Source organism: Alosa alosa, chromosome 10 (assembly GCF_017589495.1).
Source record: "Alosa alosa isolate M-15738 ecotype Scorff River chromosome 10, AALO_Geno_1.1, whole genome shotgun sequence".
Taxonomy (NCBI): Eukaryota; Metazoa; Chordata; class Actinopteri; order Clupeiformes; family Clupeidae; genus Alosa; species Alosa alosa.
This window is the reverse complement of record NC_063198.1, coordinates 561302-583329: the sequence shown is the minus strand read 5'-3', so window position 1 is coordinate 583329 and position 22028 is coordinate 561302. Positions and strand designations below refer to the sequence as shown.

Sequence of the window (22028 nt, the reverse complement as noted above, 5' to 3'; positions counted from 1 at the left end):
CCGGCCCTTGAGGGTATTTTTAATTGCGACAGACAACAATACTAATTAAAATAGACGATAGATCCAAGTACGGTGACAAATCTCATTTGTACTCTTCTCTATTACACTATTTACACTATTTGCTAGACATCCAGAGCTTGATTCAAACCCAAAATCGCTGCGCAAAGCTTTCAGGAAACTTACATGCGAGAAACACGAAGATGTGCATTTTTTATCGAAATGACGAGGAAGCGATGCATAGTTTTGCACAAATTAAAGCAGAAATAGGCCTACACCAAATGCTGAAAAACGTTCACGTGTGATGAAGTCTTGGGTAGGCTATGTTATTCACCTATTCTGATTCTGAAGGAGAATATCTGCCTTTTGGAGATTATGATTGACCTTCTATTGACAGTGATAAGTCACGGACGGTGCGTCTGTGAATGGGGGTGCGTCTTTGCGTGTATATGACGGTGTTTACTAAGCATACCATGCTTATTTTATTTATAATACAGTCGTAATTATATTATATTATTTATTTCGACCCTCTGTCCAACATAGCTTGGAGGTTTCAGTGGTAATTGTGATGATAGTGTCCGAAATGGATGTGGCACAGACAGCAGGGGTAGTAGAAATAGGGCTCTGAAGAACTACAAAGTCACCCGCGATAGGAACTGATTTGACCAGGATACTTTATAGTAGACCTTGTGGTTATAGGCTAGTAATAGTTTACTATTGTTGGTATACATCTTAGGCCTACTGTTTTCCTAATTTTTTATGTGGGTAATATGACAACAAAGAAAGTAAACCTGCTCAAATATGCTCAACATCCAGTATCTACTGAAAGGTGCATAATTTGAGGTGCTTGCCATCCAGTGGCAAATTAGATGGGTACATTTACACCCTTAAAAAACTTTTGTTTATACTCAAAGATTTTTACATTTACAGTAGGACTTTATCTCTGACCACTTTCAAGCCATGAACATTTTGATATAAAAATCCAATGGTGTTGCTTTCTTAACCCTGACGCCTAGTTTGCCAGGTTTAAAAACGTTAGGAAAAGAAAATATTTTTATTTGGTGTGAAACACACACATAGGCCTACATGTTTTTATGTTTGTTTTTATAATTTGTATTAATATTTATTTTATCATTATTTTATTTATAAGCTAAGGTTGCTAGCACAGGTTGCACTTTCTGTTTGTAGTCTTGTGTTTCAAAATACAGTATTTGAAAAAAAATATTGCATTTTAGGAAATGAAATAGCCGTTCTTTTTTTTGTATTATTCTTTAACACTGACGTGGCCCTCCAATCAGATGACATTGGCAGAAGTGGCCCTCAGCTCATTTGAGTTTGAGACCCCTGATGTAATGCTTTAGATAGATAGATAGATAGATAGATACTTTATTGATACTCAATAAAGAAATTCAATTTATAGGTTATAAGGAGGATTTTAAAATCAATCCTAAAACTCACTGGCAACCAGTGAAGATTGGCCAGAACTGGGGTGATGTGTTCCCTAAATTTAAGTTAGAAATTTGTCAAAAGTCTGGCTGCTGAATTCTGAACAGTCTGTAAACGAGAGATGGAATGACGATTTAAACAGGTGAATAAGGTGTTGCAGTAATCAAGTCTAGATGAGACAAATGCATGTATAATCTTTGTGTCCTTTAAAGAAAGCATTGATCTGATTTTGGAAATGTTTCTCAGTTGATAATAACAGGACTGGACAAGGAGTTTTACATGTTGGTCAAATTTTAAATCTGTATCAAATAAAACCCGTACGTTTCTAGAAGTAGTCTTGTTATTTGAGGCTACATTTTCAAGAAAAGTCTTAGCTCGATTATAGACTTTGTCAGGGCCAATGAAAAGGACTTCTGTTTTGAGTTAAGCTGTAGGAAATTCTGTGACATCCAGTCTTTCACATCAGCTTTGCAATCCTCCAGTACAGTTAGCTTGTTAAGCATGTTTGGTTTGACTGAGAGGTACAGCTGTGTGTCATCAGCATAGCAGTGAAATTATATGTTATGGCGGTGAATTATGTGGCCTAGAGGTAACATATACAGGGAAAACAATATTGGTCCTAAAATTGAACCTTGGGGAACACCGCAAGACTATAAGTCGCAGGACCAGCCAAACTATGAAAAAAGTGCGACTTATAGTCCGGAAAATACGGTAGTCGACTAATCTAAACGACTAATTAAAAAAAAAGTGTTTGTTATTTCGTTGTGTCCATTTTATTATGAACTCAACTGTAGGGCCAAAACATAAACAGGGTTCACACTCTAAGTAAAATTATAAAATTCTCTGACTTTCCATGTTTGGAATAGATTTTCCAAAAAATTCCATGATATTCCAGATAACAATCTAAGCATCGAAGCAATTTAAGCAACAATCTAAGTATCTGCATTTCCATTAGGCTATAGCAGGGGTCGGCAACTTTTTTTGCCTGGAGAGCCACTTTTACCAAATGTGTTATTTTTTTAATCTCAGAAGAGCCACATAAAGACGGTAACAAGAAAAAGTTTGGATATTTAACATAGTTACTTTCATTCAACACAGTATTTTTAAATACATTTTCTACTAGTTTTAATGTGCAAGTAGGCTAACTTGAAATGTAAAGTGGAATGACAGAAGTATAGGCCTTAGGCTTCCCATGTAGGCTAAACACCACCCCCTTTTTTTCCAGTGTCCTTTGGTATGCAAAGTAACATCATAGTTAACAACACAACACTCAATTTTCGTTGGCGAAATTGAACATTAATTAGGCCTACCAGAGATTAGATTTGGTGATGGCCTTGGAGTCTGGTTGGCTCATATTCAGTGAGGTGAAGTTTCATGCAATAATTGTCACCATTTAAGGGCAACTCCACGCAAAACTGTCATATCCCTAACGGCAACTAAATACCATGGCATTGTGTTGGCGTTATGGATGTGACAGTTTTGCACGGAATTGCTGTGACGCCGCGGCTATCTGCGCGTCCTCACGCGACCATATATGGCCGCACCAAACTTAAAACATGTAGTACTTTTAAACAATGGACTTGTGTTCATAATGTACATGTGGTCAAACTATTAATATTCATTGCCATGGATTGTGTTGCGTTAGGTTGAGTTTGTGTGTCTTTAGCCGATGGATGCATACATGAGGTTGAATCACACCAAACATCTTCCCACGCATTCACGCTCATTTCATTCATTTCTAGTTCATGCACTCGCGGCAAAACTCAGTTTTGTTAAGGGAAAATAAGCATCGATTTAGAAACTGTAAAGCCTGTATACATTTTCTGTAATGAGAAAATATGTAAGTGTTGTACGGTGTTTGTGTATTTGAGGTTTCAAAAGTGCAACTTTTTACTATCGCTATGGCAGGTGAGTTCCTGGGGCTTCTAGGAATCTTGTCAGTAGGAAACTGTGTTTGATGTGAATTTATGATATTATGAGTAAACACCCCTGCATGTGTATAGACTAATGGTAGTTACCAATTAGGTGTGGGTTTTGCCAATGCATAAAAATGTGTGCGTGTCATTTGGAAAGAGGCCTCTCAAGGAACAGAACTGCTTGCTGTTGCTTATAGCTCAAGGTATTGTGTAAAACCTTACTAAGCCTAAAAGCCTAGTGTTGTTGAATCTAGTGCTGTTATTTCTGGCTGAATATAGCCATAGCCTTTTTGTTTCGTTTATCAAGTATTTTTGTTACCATTTTATTTTTATTTTCGTTGCATTATTTTTTCCTATAATTTTGCACTGGATGACTCATACTTTAGGTGACGGAAAAATAAATATCAATATTCACGCCATTTCTGCCTGACTTCTGCCATTTGTGCCAAACCATAAGACCCTCGACAAACTACTTTTTAACAATTGCCCTTAAACGTGAACGCAGGTTTGTCTTTATATTTTTCATATGTGAGAAAGATTTCTCACATGCAAGTGGAACCGAACAGGGTTAACACAGCAATAGTAACTTGTTGCAGTGTGCGATATATAACGGGCAGTTCATTTCGCATTTTCAGAATCAGTCTTCGGATGGAAACTTTCCCATTTCAGCCTTGTGTTCGCGCTCGCAAGCTGTGGTCGCTGACGTTTCCTTTTTGACATTTTCCTTATCTAGCCTACAGCAAGCGCACACATCAACAATAACAATTAAAGTGTTCTCGTTGAAATGGAGGGAAATCGGTGATTTTGTTTGATATTGACATTATTGGCTTTATCAAGAATCAAAAAGATGAGTGTGGCACCGCATCTGTGTGGCATCTAGTTTCATTAAATTACTACTATTTCCCAAGGTATAGAGAGATCTTTCGGTTTCGCACACAAAGTGCACTTACAGTACCCTCCAGAATTACTGGCACCTCTGCTAAAGTTGACTAAAAAGAGGAATATAAAATCATCTTTTTGGAAATTGATCGTAATGCCTTAATTAAAAAAAATAGGAAATATTTAACTTACTATTACTACGAAAAAGACATACAGAAACAACACATAACATAGAACAAAAACAACACATTCATTATTACTCTAAAGCACACAATATTACAAATTGGAAAGGAAACATGGGTGAGTTTTAGCAGATGCTTATCACAAAAAGAAAATCAATCAGAAAAAAAAAACAGCAGACAGGCATGTAGGGCATAAAAATAAAAAAAATAAAAAAAAATAAAAAGTCTTGGGTTCCGGTTTTCGACCGACCCTGTCAATTTATGTGCGACCCAAATTTATTTTTTGAGCTTGGGGAACAAATAACACTAAATAGTCTAGGCTACATTAAATAAATCCACAAATAAAAGCCAAACTATAATTAAATTAATTACCCCTTGCATTATGTATAGGGATGAGCGTATTTTCTCTTTTAAAAAAGCTAACAAAGTAGCCTAGTGCACAGCTGTTCACGAAGACGATTGTTTTCGTCACTTACCAAGGCACTCGCAATTTTGTCCAAACACCGCAACTTTTTCGCAAATTTGACCAATCATCGTAGTTTGCCCGTGAAATTTCACCTACCACAACCGTCCCTCGAGCAGAATATTGATCCAGATGCCACACTTACTTCTGCACCTTCTGCATATGACATCAAAGACTGCCCTAACGTGTTCGTTCCTCTGCAGTTTTGATGACAATAAATAGATGGCTAACGTTAATGATCTGCTTACTTGCATCTCTCAACCTGGTGTTGCTAACCTGCCTAGGCTATGAAAGTAAGTTAATTAAGGCCTACTTGGTTTACTGACATTTGAGTAGGCTATGCAACCCATTGGCAAACATTTACCTGGAGATGTCCTTTTAGCTAATGTCATGTTTGCTAGCTTGTGGGCTTAGTTTGAGTAGTGCTACCAAAATCATAGAAATTAATAAAATTGCAAGACATTTACCTCTTCTATGATCCAAGAATGATTTCATTCGAGTTGGTTTTTTTTTACATTTATTTTAACTAATGACATAAAAGACATTCCCAATTGGATCTACATATCGTAATGCACTATGCAAAAAGTGATTTACACACGTAGCCGAAAACAGTGAGATGCAAGCCTTCCAATCCACTCAGAAATGTAATTAGGCTACTCTCACGTCCTTAAAGGGGAAGGCAGTCAATTAGACGTACACCACCAATGTAATGACATTAAAGAGAAGTGTAGTCAAATAGTTTAAATCAATATTTAATTACTAGATACTTACTTTGCTATTAGTAATTATGCAGGCCACAGACTATGAATTATTAAAAAGATATGAACTTCATATGAATTACAACATATATGAATGTATTGAAACATATGACATGATGCCATCTCTTTAGGTGACTGTCTTTTTTGAAAGGTTATACTGCTTTGTGAATTACCCCAGTCAAAGCATTTACACAAATAAAGTAGGCCTTTATGTTCCTTACTGTTTACCTTTACTTATCCTTTTTAATAAGCATCAAGATGATGATTTTGGTCTTACTAACCTTAAAGATGAACTGAACTGGAATTTGAAGTAAAGGTGATATAACAGATGTATTTTATTTCTTCTCATTGGTACAATGATTAAAATGGCTGAATTTATTAAAAGGGATAAAATTGTACGTTGAAAGTGGTGTTGTTGTTACATGGGCGCAGCCATGTTGGATTTCAACAATCGGCTACGTCACTGGCATGGTAAGCTACTCCGCACTAGCACTAGCAGCCATAGCAGATAATGAGTCTGAGGCTAGCTGACATGGCTGAGGAAACTAACATTAGGCCTAGCTGAGTTACATATTGGCCATAAGCCATTTATCATAGGCTAGCCTACATAACAAAATCTCATACAAAATGAAACCAAACTAGTGAAACAAAGGCGAACACTTTAACAGGGGAAATTAATTTGGCATGAATCATACTGAACGCAATTTTGTCAATGAGCAGAAACACACACGACATTCAAACTATTGATAAGATGTGCACTATGGAAACTGGTCTGTAACTTTGGACGAATAAATGCCATTGACTTGCCATATCCTGACTTAAAAAACCCTTTTCTCGCTTACTTTATTGCAAACTCGGTGGAGCAGGTTGTAGTCTTTTTCAATTCATAGAAGGGCGAGCCCACAGTCTATGTCCCATGGAGCCTAAGTTTCAACTTCGGCTTCGTTCACCCAATGCAGTCACTGGTCGCAATTACAAAGTCTGGGAAGGTTCGTTCAATCGTTTAAAGTTTTAAGTGCAGTAGCCTATCTGTCCCCTTTGGAATAAGATATCGAAGTAGCCTCAGATGAGGTCCAGTGTTAGATAGGCTACCATACGATCCAACCTAGGAAAGGGCTAGCATCGAACACCTTGGAAACACTCTTATGGCAAACTCCACAAGCTAGCACTCCGACCATAGAGAGTATAAACCATGACTCCGACGATATCACAGATCGATAATAATGCTTTTACTAGCTGGTAACTAAACCACAGCGGGTCTGTAAACAGAATCCAATGTCCCTTTCTACTCACCCTGAAGCCAGTTGTTCACCGTCTCAGGGCAGATTGTTGATGCGAGGGAGTTTAACTCGCAGTGCTGCTATCCAAGAGACTCGTGCAATATCAACATCCACATGGTAAAAATCTGCAAACTCTCCACTAATGTTAGCCTAAAATAAACGGCAAACTCGTGTATCCTCCGTGTATCTGGGGTCAACTTGGGGTAAGGAAGTTTTTAACAGTTTCAAGGGAGGGAGAGAGAGCCCGTGTGAGTTGCTGTTACGAGTGCCAGTAGTCCATATGCGTTAGCCTACATTGACGTGACAATGCGTGTTATATAGCTTATTTGTATATGCACCGTAGCCTTCGCATAGGCCTAATGTAGTGGTGGTGAGTGAGTATGCAGTTGTGTGGAGGATGTACAGTAGGCAATGTGTGTGTGTGAAGGATGGAGGGAGACAGAGACAGCGTGCGTGTTGCTGTCTCAAGCGCCCCTCGTCCAGTTTTCTACATGACCTGTAGGCTAGGTCTACAGTAGCCTATGTTGTGCCTCACAAAATGTATCTATGTTGTACATTGCACAAAATGTATACCCCCCGAAATAAACACATACATAAATAAACATATTTTTCCCGTCACTTTGGCTTCCTTGAACATTTTCCCTACGTTTCGCCACTGCTTTGCAACAGATAGATTCCAGTGTCCATGCTCCGCAGCATACACAGTCATTTTCACCCAAATGATCCTACTGAAGGTTGAGCTGGAGCCTGAAACCCATCTAGTGGTAGTCAAGACACTACAGGCCTGTCCCTCACAGGCTCAAATTTGTAACCCATGCCATTAAAATTACAAATTTTCGTGTATACATCATATGCTGCAGCTGTTGCCTATAGAACTTCTCAGGTCCTACCATGCCAGTGACGTCATTGAAACTAACAAATGCAATTTTGGTGTTGCTTAAAAAAGGCTACGTATTGATTTTTTAAATTATTTTTTTTAGTGTCATTTATTTTTAATTGTCATAATCAACACATTATCAATGTTGATTATTTCAGTTCAGTTCATCTTTAATTGCCCTAAACTATTTTTGCAATTTTCACTTCCTCCCCCAATTTCTCTGCAAGAAACAGCTAAAAACACAGCAACTTCCATCACAATTTTTTAGAAAAGCGAAATCAGGCATTTTAGGTCGCAACAAATTAAAAAAATCCTCGCGAAATCCTGGAGGGACTGATTTCCTACCTATCCCTTACTGCCACTGGGAAAAACAAAATTCCCTACCGACCCATGGCCTCAACTGCAACAGGAACCAAACCTTTTTTTTTATGCCTAGTGTGTATGCACAGAGACGGCAAGCTACAGGACTATAGTAAAATCATTGCCTTCCAGAAATTCCATAAATGAACCCCACATCTTCACAAAAGTCTTATATTTCCCCTTAACTATGTAAGTCAGTTTTTCCATAGCAAGACATTGCAATATCCCCTCAACCCAACTCTGTTTACTTGGTCTATGAACTGATTTCCCTGTAGTATCCCTGCAGGAAAGGCAGTCCCAATCCTCCTCTGTCATATGGTAAGTATAGCAAAGTAAGGCGAAGTCTGGAGCGTCTACTGTTCCAAATAAAACAACAAAAAATCTGCCGCTCCCTAAAACTACACATCCTGTTTAGGTGTTTCTCGTGTGTCAAAATAAAAAAGTCACAGCCATATCTCATGCTTTGTGCATTATATCTCCAGAACAGCTTGACGCATATGCTTCAAATTTGGTACAAGTGTTTGTATGGACTCAAAGATGAAGTGAGTTGATGTTGGAGGTCAAAGGTCAAGTCCATGAATACTCTGAGCGCGATATCTCAAGAATGCCTTGACATACATGCCTAAAATTTGGTATGAGTGTTTATATGGACTCAGAGATGAAGTGAATTGATGTTGGAGGTCAAAGGTCAAATGTCAAGGTAAAAAACACCTTGAGTGTTATATCTCAAGAACACCTTGACACACAAGGTCTTTTGGTACGAGGGTTTGTATGAACTCAAAGATTAAGTGATTCAATGTTTTTTTTCCAGGAATCTCCCCACCAACATTAAGCCAGCAGCTTTCCATCCACTATTGTAATTCCTGAGGATTTATCAAGAGTCGGATCAAGGTTAGGCTCCAGTCTGATCCTCTAAAAGGAGCAGTGAGCTACTGAAAATCCACCAAAAATAAAAAGACAAATACTCAAGCACGAAAAAAACATTAGTGGGCATAATTTCCGGCATATGTAAACAGAAATAATTCGGATATAAAAAAGAAAGAAATATTTGTTCAAGACTAGATCCATGAAGTCTACAAACTTCAATATAAACAGCCCACAGTAGCCTAGCTCAATGGCCATAGCCAGCTAATTTAAACAGCAACCTAAGCTACGTTTCGTTATGTATCAGTCGTTAACTCAAATGGCTCAGATAAAGGATCTTTCATTCAAACCTGTTTAGGCTACAGATTACTCGCCATTTTCCTGGTGATCCTGACTGCTATCTTCGGGGCTGGAGCTCTCCATCTGTCGAATGAATTCCTCAGCCTTTACGGGGGAACTGAAATAGTGCCAGGTGCCTTTGTGTTGAATTCGCAATCTCGCCGGGAACATAAATCCATACTCCTTACGCAAATGTCGTAGTCTTTGTTTCACTCCGTCAAAAAGTTTCCACTGCTTTTGGACCTCTGCGGACAGATCCGGGAAGATCATAACATGACTGTTCTCGAAAAGAACTTTCTCTTTCAAGCGTGCTGTTTTCATCACTCGGTCTTTGTCTCGGTACGTCAGGAATTTCACTAAAAGGATACGTGGCCGTGTCTCACCCGTCCGGGCCTGGTTTTGCGGGCTGGTACCCAGCCAGTAGGCTTGCTTGATGGTGAAGGGCTGCTCTATGGACAAACCAAGAGCCTTTGGTAACCATGCCATTAGGAATGTACGCGCATTTCCCTTCTCTGCCCCCTCGGGTATTCCAAGCAGTCTCAAATTGGAGCGCCGTTGTCGATTTTCAAGCTCTTCCATCTGTATGGTAAGCTTTTGGACCTTTTTCTGTGTGGTATCAGACATCCTCGTTAGCGAAGTGATCTGGTCCTCAGCTGTGCTAATATGAGTTTCAGCTGTTGTAAGCCTTTCAGAAAAGGCCACTATAGCTTCTTTTATCTCTCGGTTAGATGAGATTACTTCGCTCAATTGTGTGGAAAAGTCATTCCTAAGCGAATGTATGGCTGATAAAAGTTGGTTTTCATCACTGCTAGTTTCGCCATGGCTTAGAATCTCTTCTGGATCCATGGACTCCTCGTGTTCCTCGTGTGGCATTGCAAAGTCTGCCTTTTTATCATTAGGTTGTCTGCCTTTTCCACGATTTCTGGACGACATATAGACTTTCTAAATGTTTTTGGCCAAAACCTGCTCGATATATACGTTATTATATTAAAAGTTATTTCAAATTCGCCGGAGCTCAAGCCCACGCGACCGTTCAGCTGCTAGCCATAACTGGAAGTCTATCCAACCTTTAAGGACACCAATTATAGTGGATGGAATCCACTATCTTGAAATCTCTTGGCTTCTTCTTCTTATAACCTTTTCAAGAACGAATGCGACTCTATCCTCTTAACGTACAGACATGTTGAAATAACCGTTCTGAAGGTCTGGAGTGGGGCAAGAGAGTTATTATTTCAGATTTATTTGAAAGTTTATACTTTTTGAGAAATAGGGGATTAAAAATGTTAAAAAGCTCATTTTTCCCCCATAGACTTGAATGGCTGTGATGTCATAATGGCCTAAAGCCAGCTGCGCTCGTTAAGCTCCCAGAGTAGTTCCCGGGCTAATCAGAACACTGGCACAGGTGTCACCTGTGAATCCAACTGTCTCTGCTTCTAATGCATACAATCTGGCGCTCCCTAAAACTACACATCCCGTAATTAACTTGTGCGCATGCGCAGTAGCGTTCTCCTTGCGTCATTGATTCCTATAGGCCACTTCACGCTTTCAACCATCCTCTTGAAGAAAGTTTAAATTCTTGTTGTCTGGTTCGTCCAACAAACGACGACGAAACGGACGTTTTCCTATCACACCAAATGTAAGTTACAATTAATTTGTGTTTTTTATTCGAATGGAGTGTGTGAAGTCTGTTTAAAACGACTCGGCTAATCAAGTAAGCAAGCAAGCAAGCTGGCGTTAGCTTCAAACTCAAACAGCTTAGCAACATACTCGTAGATGCTACGTCTAGAGAGGACGCTAAGTTTAACTCTAGCTAGTTCGGTAATATTGGTATTACATCAGGTAAGTTAATAACTTCATTAAGCGATTATCGAGGATGCAGTAGGTAAGTTATATTACGTTAGCTAGACCTCGGTAACGTTTCTAGGTTTGCTGTTGTGTGCAGTGCTAAGCCTTCACACTCAAATTGTCAGCCACCTTTCCGATAGCTGGCCTGACAAGGGAAATTACCTTCTATGGCAAACAGTCACTGGCTGAAACTTGGTCTTCGTTTTGAACTACGTTTATATGAGTGGTAGGTTGTGGCGTAAAATGACTTGATTGTAGGCTTAGCTGTTAGTTTGTTGTTCAGTTTAACATTTATTTATCAACCGTCTCTTTTTCCCCCCTTCTATTTCTGTTAGGTGCCGCTTCACTCTGCTACTGGAGGAACAGGCTGACTGCAACTGGCTGCTATGGATGCTATACTGAATGGATGGCAGGAAAGCACAACACACGTGAATTTCTAGATGAAGAGTGAATAAATACACTTGCTTAACTGATAACAAGTTGACAATGGCTATTTATGCAAGCTTGTGTAGGATAAACCAGACATACCTAGGCCTAGCCAAATTTATCCTGGCTGTAGATAAAGCAGGATATGAATTTCCCAATATTTTGCCAGATTAGGCTAATAGTGGTTTACTGAGGTTTAATATCAATTGAAATACCATTGAAATCACATTGATCTTTAGTTTGGTTGTACTTTCAACATTGTTTCAATATTAATTTGAGTGGAAATACCATTGAAATCACGTTGATATGTAGTTAGAATTTTAACTTTGCTTTAATGAAGGGTGCAAAAGTGATGCAGTATCAATGTTGCAGTGCGACGTTGATTCAATGATTTTAACGTTGACAAAGTAGCCTAATGTTGATTTAACATAGATTCAATGACATTGTTATCTGGGTGCAGAATAAGTAGTCATCAACACCAACTGAAAGCCCTGTTTTGCAGGTAGCCTATTGCATTGCATACAATTGTATGAACTCAAAGATTAAGCGATTCAATGTTGTTGGTTTTTTTCAGGAATCTCCCCACCAACAATAAGCCAGCAGCTTTCCATCCACTATTGTAATTCCTCTGGCATGACATTTCTAGTATTCTTTGTGAATGAATAATGTATCATAAATAAATACATGTTCTTCCTTAAAATACAGGGGTCATACGTATTGGCACCCCTATGTTAAATTCCCATAGAGACAGCCATAGTTTTATTTTTAAAGGCCAGTTATTTCATGGATCCAGGATACTATGCATCCTGATAAAGTTCCCTTGGCATTTGGAATTAAAATAGCCCCACATCACATACCCCACACCATACCTAGCTAATAGGCTAACTAGGGTTAGCAACTTTCTCAACCCCAAATAAGGGACACTCAGCCCCAAATGACGTCATTTTGTTTTTAAATATAATTTTTTTAAGAAATACTGTTTAACTTATTTATAAATGGTGCACTGTGACTCATTGTCTACTACACATTCATAAGATTTTGCCAGCTCTCTACAAGAAATGACAGAGCAGGCTTCTGTACTTCCTAAGGAGGCTGCGGTCCTTCAATGTGTGCAGCAAGCTCCTCAGGATGTTCTACCAGTCTGTTGTGGCCAGCGCCCTCTTCTATGCAGTGGTATGCTGGGGAGGAAGCACAAAGAAGAAGGATGCTGGGCGACTTGACAGGCTGGTAAGGAAGGCTGGCTCTGTAGTGGGAGCTGAACTGGAGTGCATCACTTCAATATCTGACAAAAGGACCCTAGACAAACTGATCAACATCTTGGACAATGAATGTCATCCCCTCTACAGCACTATCAAAAAGCAAAAGAGCTTGATCAGCTGGAGACTTCGCTCACTGCCATGCACAACTGAAAGGCTGAGGAAGTCATTTGTTCCTAGGGCCATTGAACTGTTCAATGCCTCACTAAAGGGAAGAGGAGAGATAGACTTCTCTGCTTAGTCTGTCTGCCTCTCCACCCTCTCCGTGTTTGAGTACTGATTGCCCACTACTGCTTTACTACTGTTTTAATACTGTTTTACTAATGTACACAGCCTAATGTTTTCACTACTGTTTTACTGCTACAGTTTTTCATGCTATATTAGCACACATGATCAATGGCTGCGGTCAGGCTTCTGCTACAATACTGAATGAATGAATGGCTATAACCCTATTACCTCAACCTGTTCTTGCACTGAAATAGTTTTTTTATTTTACCTTGTCTACATTATACTTTACTCTCCTATTTGTCCATATTATTTATGCTGGTCTCTAGACCTTACTCTTGCACTGTTGGACTAATGTTGGACTACTTTTTGCACCTTCACCATGACACTCACTCTCTTGAGCACCTTGCCATCCACACATAACAAAAGGACTATGGCTGGACTACTTTTTGCACCTTCACCATGACACTCACTCCCTTTAGCACCTTACCAGTCCCGGCCCTGTCACTACAAGTGTCTTATGCTTGATCACCCTCAAGCACATTGGACTTTATGAATAAAATATAGTGTATTTAGTTTTGTTAGTTTTCTTATCTTCTACTGTCTTTATTGTACATTGGAGTTTAGTTATATGTTTATACTTATACTTATGTTTACCATTTCTGCTGTAAGTGCATGTTGTGTGTGATGTCTGTATGCTACTGTGCTCCTTGAATTTCCCCCTAGATCTATCTATCTATCTATCTAGAATTCTATGGGAAGGCCGTCCATTCCCGTAGCTTTTTTATTAAGTGGATAGTTTTTTAAAGCAGATTGTATTTCTATGTTGCTTATATCCTTGTTAAGATCTTCAATTTGCTCAGGAGAAAGACATTTGAGGTTTATTGAATTTAAAAAAGGGTCCTGGTCTTTTACTTCTGAAGTATATATTTTTTCATAAAATGATCTGTGTGGGCTTTGTTTGAGGTTTCATCTCTTAGAGCTATAGGCTGCCTTTTTAAAACTTTCTTTATTAAAGAGGTCAGACGTTTGCCTGATTTATTGGCAGCTATATAATTTTTTTTAGAATTAAAGGAGAATTCCGGTGTGATATTGACCTAAAGTGTGTTGAAACATGATACTGAGTGTGAACGTATGTCTCATAGCTCATCTCGGCTTGTCCCCTGCACTCAGAAATCTGGCGCTAGTTAGCCGATGCTACCAACAGTTTTTCGATGGGGGGGGCCTCGGGCATCGGCATAGTAGCCATGCAAATAAATCAGTGTTTTACACCATTTACGAGGCTCAAAGTAGCTCCATACTTCATTGGTAGTCTTCCGAGGGCCTTGACATTTAAAACGAGACATTGAGAACGCACTGGTAGTTTATTTACAAGACGATTTATACAGACAGTACCTTCAATAAGTTTACACTATAACAGAATATATAAGAAAGATCTATGTATGTGCGTTAACTAAGTCACAATTTCATGAGCACCAGGTAAAACTGATGTGAGTGATGTTGTATATGGGATCCAGGCAGTGGTAAGGTATGTAAGCAAAGCAAAAAACACCTTTGACCATGGCAGTCCAGAGTGAAAAAGAATTATTTTGTTATTTTTAAATCTAGTAGGCATAATGTTTCTGGATTCTCATTGAGGAGCACCTGCAACTGTGTTTCAAGAATCTTTGCTCTGATTATCAATTCAGCATTTTCCCTTTTTAAATTCTCTATTTCTCTCCTGAGTCTGAGCAGCGGACTCTTCTAACAGACCTCTGGTATCTCACCAATCTGTATACATGTTACTATGACTGCTTTTGGTTCTGAGATAGAATGATTAGAGCATGATCAGGACTCAGATAAATAAATAATTAAGTAGTAATGTTTTTAAAGGGGAAATCTGGTGTAAATTTTGGATATGCCTCATGATAACAAGTTCGAACGTTTGTTGGGGAGCAAAAAAATGCTAATCCGATGCATTCTAAACTAGCCTGTTTTTAGCTGATGCTTCAAAAATGTTAACACTGGTAGCGATAGGGCATTTCTCATGGTAAAAAGATTGCTAATTTTAAACCATTTACGAGGCTCAAAGTAGCCGACACTTCTTTGGTAGTATAATGAGGGTCCTAACATAAACAAGGCATAAAAACAAGGCATTGACAACTTTGTAAATTTACAGATAGTTAAATAAAAAAGACTGTATACAGACAATACCTTGAGTGGTTTGCCGGTCGGTACAATCTTGAAATTAAGTCACTACGACACAGATCTGTGTTGTTTCAAGATGGTGCCAACTGGCAAACGACGCAAGTTATTGTCTGGCATTTATGAACACTAACTTCATGAAAATAAGTCAGTGTATTAGGGCCTAGACAGCATTTAGTTTTCACTAGGTGCGCCAAAAAAATGCCAGCGGGACCCCGGCAGGCATAGCAGTTGCATAAAGTTAATAAGCAAAACATAGCCAAACATAGCATTATCCATCAATGTCACAGTTGCATGTCTAAAATGATTTACTGTCATGTGTCTAAGTGAAACTAACTTAATTAATCTATGCCAAATCAATGTATAGATTGCATGTATAGGCTGCGGTATGTATAACTCCGGCAGGCATATGTCACATAAACCTAAGTTAGCCTACTAAGCATGGCCAAACAGCGTTATCTATGTTGTCGTGATTACATCGCAAGAGTAGGCTAATTTAGCCTACCATCATGTGTTTAGTGAAACTGACAGCATTTTTCATTTGATTACAATATGAGGACTGCACAGCTTTTCTGTGTAGGCAATGACAACCATCTCACTTGACAGCAGCAATCCAAGCATTGCATTAATGTTTTTTCTTGTGGAAGATTCTTTTTAGATAGTCAATTTGTTCCTGGTCTAAGGGAACACCCAACAACAGAACAACACAGTCCTCATTTTAATGTTGACAATCATTTATCATTAGACAATTCGATGTGTTGTTACAATTTATCAGCATTTGTTAACCGGAAACCTTCTAGGAACAGCTGATGTCAATAATAAAACACATGAAAATTCCATGAAAGGGTCAATAGTACTGTAAGGATCCTAATTACCAGGCTGATGATAATCTTTTCAGTCATATATTGACTCTTGATCAACTACTAAGTGTGGGCCTATTGTGGGCCTACTGTCACATGCCCACAGGAGCAGTTAACTATAGGGACAGGAAATGTAATCAAATGTATACCTTGTCATGTCTTGATTGATTCACTCTCACTACAACAATGGTCTCAAGTCTCATCAAAGTACTCTCAAATCAGATGACCTCCAACCATGTGATCCCAAATCAGCTGACCTCCAATCATGTGATCCATATCAATGTAACCAACCACAAACTAGGTAGCCTATTTAAGTGAAGTTTACAGAGCATTCTAGGAGCCATTCTGTAGTCAGAATCTCCCGCACCACTAAGGTGTGTAGTCATTATCCTCTGAGCTGGTATGTTCATTCTCTGATTGCTTCATATGGTTTCCTAAATGTTCCTTTAACCTGTTTTCGTAACTTTCACATTATTCATTTAGATGTACCTGCTATAATGTATTGGATGAATAGCTTGTGTCTGACAAATAAATTGTTATGCTTTGACCCGCATAGTTTTCTAGAGTTTCTTTAGATATCCCTCAAGTTTAAGATGGGCAAGGAGGAACGGCTAGGATTAGTCTCCAGGGCCGTGGGGGCTAAATCAGTGAAAGTGTAGGCATGCTACCAGGAGAACTGGCCATCGTATTGTACTGTGGTGGGTCACTGATTTTATTAGTAGTCTGGAATTAGACAGCTAACCTTAGCACACCCTGAACCCTCTGTAGCTTCGGTAAGATGTTCTGTCCAGATGAGCATAGTGGTCCAGGCCAGCACTATAGCCTCTGACCGACTTTCACACTAGGATCATTACTCAAGTGAAGGCGCCTCCCGAATTAATCGGCCGAGGAGGGCCTCGCACACTATTCTTGGGGAAGATGCGTCTAATTAAATAGCTAGAAGGCATTCTTGTAACAGCATTGTGGGTAGGCCCACATCGGCCTACTATGGATAGTAATATGACTTTGACCGAAACTTCTCCATATCTAGCGGGGTCAGAATCATTAGGTTAACAGGGGTTCTATAATCAATTGTTATTTCCAACAGCGCGCGGACAGCTTCACGATTTCCTTCGACCACTCCCAGTTCCCTCATTGGTCCTGACGAGTGACGTCATTACAGTACAAAATGTCAATCAACAAAATCCCTACTTGAATTTTATGATACAGTTGGGTAACGTCACTTATGTTGACATCTCAAACAAAACAGCAAGCTAGCTCACCCCTCCCTCCCATGCAATTGAAACTGACATGAACGCGCATCTCGTTGGTGATTGGCTGGAACAGTGTGTGTATTGTTATGTTTCATGGTCCAGGCTGGACCAGGGAGGTATTCCATCAACCTCGCTAATGAAGGCGGTGCTTAACAGAAATAGCCTGGCTTGAACTAGCGTAGACTTTCACTTGGGGCTGAAGCCGTTCCATTAACTCAAGTTAGCGGCATCTTGGCCTCGTTTATTCAAGCGAGGTTTAGTTCAGCTTCATCTCTGCTCGTGCACGAGGTAGAATAGTAGACCAAAACAGTAGATTGACGAAAAGAGGATATATGTCGGAAAATTAAGACAATACTAGATGATTTCTGTTCGATTTGGCAAGCGCCATCTACAGGATTTTCATCGAAAGTCATCAAATTTAATGTTGAGAGAAAAAAAAAGATAGTTGCCTACAAAAATGGGAGAATAATGAAAGCATAGGCCTACATTTAAAACAACAATGCTAATGGTTTGAAATAAATTGCGAGTTTGATTAGCTTCACTCTATACAGTCATACAGTCTATGCTTGAACAAAATGAGTGAATGAATAAATAGTATAAACTCAAAAACAACTTTGGCATATATTCAAAACTATCTATAGCCTATGTTCTTATATTAAAAGAGTTCACTCCAAATTATTGTCTAGGTGTAGGTGGTCATAAAATAAATTATTATTAACATAATAGCCTATTGTCTCCCATAAGTCCCAAAGTGTTTGAAATAAAATGATCTGAAATGCAATGGCTTTCTATTCAATTTATGCCTAGTATTTAATCTGTGTAGCACACAGTTGATTTGACATTCATGAACAATCGTCGACACATGAAGCAGTTTTAATTATTAGCTGCCTAGGCTACAGAATAGTTATCCTTTGGCTTGCATCAGATATAATATAGCCCACTGGCAAAGCTGTCACTGGACAGCCTACCAAATGTGCATGACCCTTTATCAGCAGTGGACATATGTCTTTCATCAAAGATTATAACTAAAAATGCCATTATCAAGGTGATAAACATTGTAGCCTTAATACTTCGTATGGGAAGCGAACCTACGAACACGCAAGAATGTAGCCTATAATTCCTTTCCTATGCCGTCTCGTTGCACGTTACACCACCATCGAACGTAAGTGACGCAGAGTAGCATGATTCCTAGAACCACATGCATGTGAAGTTAAAACATTTTTAATCGTATAATCTTCATACATTCTTTGGAGCTAGTGAATGTGTAAAGCCATGCTTGGTGCACTGTCGGAAAAAACATTTCTATAGGCCTACTTCTATTTTGAACTCGTTTTCCGACTGATTGTTTTTTTTTTGCAACACAGCTTAATTTAGCTTGAAAGTTAACCTGCTACTGTGCAGGTTAGTTCTGTGGTATAATTCCCATGGTTACCAAGCTGGGATTCACGTTAACCTCATTAATGGAACGGAATTCTCACTAAAATTAGCGAGACTTATCGAAATAAGCCAGGTTTGGCCTTTAGCGAGGTTGATGGAATACCCCCCAGGCTGTTTTATTTTTAAATTTTTTACCATTTTTAGAGCCTGGGCTGTCAACAGAGACCCCGCTATTTTACAGAGTATTCAGGAGACAGGCAGCTAGCGGATCGTGAGGAGATGTTTGCTGTATGTGACAAAAAATATGTTAGCTTAGAAAAAGCGTAACATCACTTAGAGCACCTTTAATCGCAAAGCATTTTCATAATCTACCCCTGTAAACAGCCAGAGAATTTGTGATTTAGATACAAACAGAGATGTTTGGGCAAAACTTACCTTCACACTTCTCTAGAATCTGCACAGTTTCACCAATCTCAAGTGTCAGGCCATGTGAAACACATCCCCGGAAGCTGCATATTACTGGACAAAGACATTAAGACAGCATCAGACAAAGAAATGCAGAGACTGCAAACAGCATTCATCTCTAAATCATAGACTCATAGATCACCAAGAGCCAATTCTGAATTTGAACATCTTTCTGTGAAGACATCATACCATAAAGGATTGGGACTAAAAGACAATCAAAACTGCTGAAAAATGTTTTAAAGAAAATCTGAGGCACTCATGGTCATTATCTGTTTAAAAAGCCTTTAATTTCACATAGCTATTCTTTTAAAACATGCCCACACGATACCAATACATTGACTTTGATACCAGTTCCTGAATGACACTGGTTTGAATACTTTGTAATGATAATTATAGAAAGGAATAATTCAAAAGAATAATTTGAATTTACGGTACGGGTACATGAATTATCATTAATTCATAATTTATGTATTACTTAATTCCTTAATATCTCATGAATCATCAGATATTTACATGAGTTCATATTCTGTCATTTGTGACCTCATACATGAACAACACATCAACTAACAACCAACAGATTCAAAAGATTCAGGGGCAGACTCGCCCTAAAGTTAGCTATTTCAACAACAACCAACGGATTCAAAAGATTCAGGGGCAGACTCGCCCCTAAATGTAGCCATTACATTTTCATTTGGCTAAGTTGATCATGGAAGCATTCAGAGTAACAGTCTGTTGATGCAAACCCTTTTCATCTGTTAGCATTTGTAAATACAGTTCAAAAGAGACAGAGGAAGTGATTCATAGCTGTTGTTGCTATTTTCGGGATTCTGATTGGCCGTGGGCTTGAGCTTCTCGTTACACTGCCACCTACAGGGTTGGCATGCTCTTGATGGCATATAGACACGGGTTAGAGTAAACGAAAACTTTTCTGAAACCGACAGGTGTGCACGATGTTATTTTTGAAAGAGGGGGTGAAATGAAAGAGAGGGTGAAATGTCCGTTTATGAAAATAGCTGGCCACATGTAAATGTAGCCTGAGACGTTCCTCCACAGGTGCTGCTAATAATGGGGAACGATCAGCAGCATACTATAGATTGGTGGCTGGAGTGGATAAAAGCTGATGGGTTCCTTCAATTTGTGCATTCCCAACAGGCGCCCGACACGAGTCCACACGCTGCTGTGTGCTCAAGAAAGCCGAAACTTCGGAACTACATCGTCTCTGACTGCCTACCTCAGAAGTCAGCCGACCATCCTCCTAGACACAACGGGACCATGAACGATTTAATCAACGCACTCGAGTCATCACAGCTAAGGAAAGTAATCCCACCATTACTTTGAGAGTGAGTGGGTTTTACCCCGGGGCCAAAATAGACAAGAAGTCTATTTTATGCAAATGCTGAGCGATGCGACAAAGCGACTGCCAATCGGAGTGACGTGACATTCGTTGCTTGAAAGTTAACTTGAAAGCTTTATCCAAGATGGCAGAGCTAACACATATAAGGCAGTATTTCTACAAGTTCTAACAAGTTCAGGGTTTGTGGCCTTATATTTTGCAATATGAATATATTCAGAAATATGAAATTTTTAAATCTAAAAAGTCAGGTTTTGTAACCAAAAAATACATCTGTCACAAAGTCATGTGCAAGCTATCAGCCACCTAGCACATAGAAATCGGTAGCCATAAATCACCCACGAAGCACAGCCTTGTTTACAGCCCACTCAACGGCAAGTTGGTGGAGTTGTCGCTGGCTTTTGTAGCTAATGTGACTGTAGGGTCAGTGAGGGCCGAGGATACTGAGCAACTGACGTGCAGCAGCGGCTGGGCCTTGAGTGGTGTTGGACTGTTAATTCCTCCCCTGTGTGGGCGACTGGGTATTTCACTAGGCAGGGTCGGCCTGTGGCTAGATTATTAAGTCGGGCTGCTCGTTAGATTCTATCATTTTATAACGGTGGGTTTGGTGAAACACAATCCTTTGTGCAAACAGTGCCTTAATGTAGTAGCCTAGCATCCTGCATATTAGTTGTGTGTCACTCCTGGTTTGACCTGTTGTGCTGTGTCACCCAGTACTTTAGTTGTCACTTTAAGAATTATGGTTATGTTGCCCTTCTCACAATAGCATGAACATGTGTGATGTGACTTATGCCACAAACGTGTGAATTGCTGTGTTAACAGGTCTATCTGCTTTAGGGCTCTATCTTGCACTCCAACACAATTGGCTTTGTGCAAGTCGCTTTGTGGGCGGATCTTGGGCGCTGTTGCAATTTTACCGGCGGATAATGACTGTTGCGCCCGACACAAATCTAAAATGGGGTGGTCTGTAGTAGCTACATTACTCATGGGTGTGGTTTGGGCGTAACGTGCAATAAACCAATCAGGGCGTCATCTCACATTCCCTTTAACAACAGACAATGCAGATCTTCTGTCAGATAAGCTCTCTTATCCCATGCTGCTGCTGGGGCATTTGGGTTAAATGGCATCGGCATGCAGTTCAACATCACGTCTCATTAAGTCCTATAATATTTCCTAATTTATGTCATCAACACATCCGTGATTCGTGGAAATGTGTGCGCTAGATTTATACCTATTTTTTTCACATCGGACACCACACTGATTTCCCTCATGTAGCAATATTTGTCCTTGTAATTATGTATGGTTTGGAGAAATGAGAACTGCGTCGTATAGATAAGAGGAGCAAAGTGCATTGCGCAACACAGGCGCCCAAGCAAGCGCTCCTGCAGGTGTAAGCTACGGCTGTACCTTACCATCAGGCAACTC

At 39.4% G+C, this 22028-nt stretch overlaps 1 protein-coding gene and 1 long non-coding RNA gene across 5 annotated transcripts in view; one reads left to right on the top strand and one right to left on the bottom strand.

The window, feature by feature from the left end:
* The window catches only part of dock3 (dedicator of cytokinesis 3), a 557701-nt gene that overhangs the window by 489247 nt on the left and 46426 nt on the right, over positions 1 to 22028 (bottom strand). For all 4 annotated transcript variants that reach the window (XM_048254372.1, XM_048254373.1, XM_048254374.1 and 1 more), the window contains exon 2: positions 19223 to 19306. In XM_048254372.1, the coding sequence (XP_048110329.1) occupies positions 19223 to 19306 (84 nt within the window). The remainder of the gene's footprint in view (positions 1 to 19222; positions 19307 to 22028) is intronic.
* LOC125301690 lies at positions 10811 to 11682 on the top strand. Its single transcript, XR_007194782.1, has 2 exons — positions 10811 to 10997; positions 11542 to 11682. It is a non-coding gene; the product is annotated as an uncharacterized LOC125301690 (long non-coding RNA).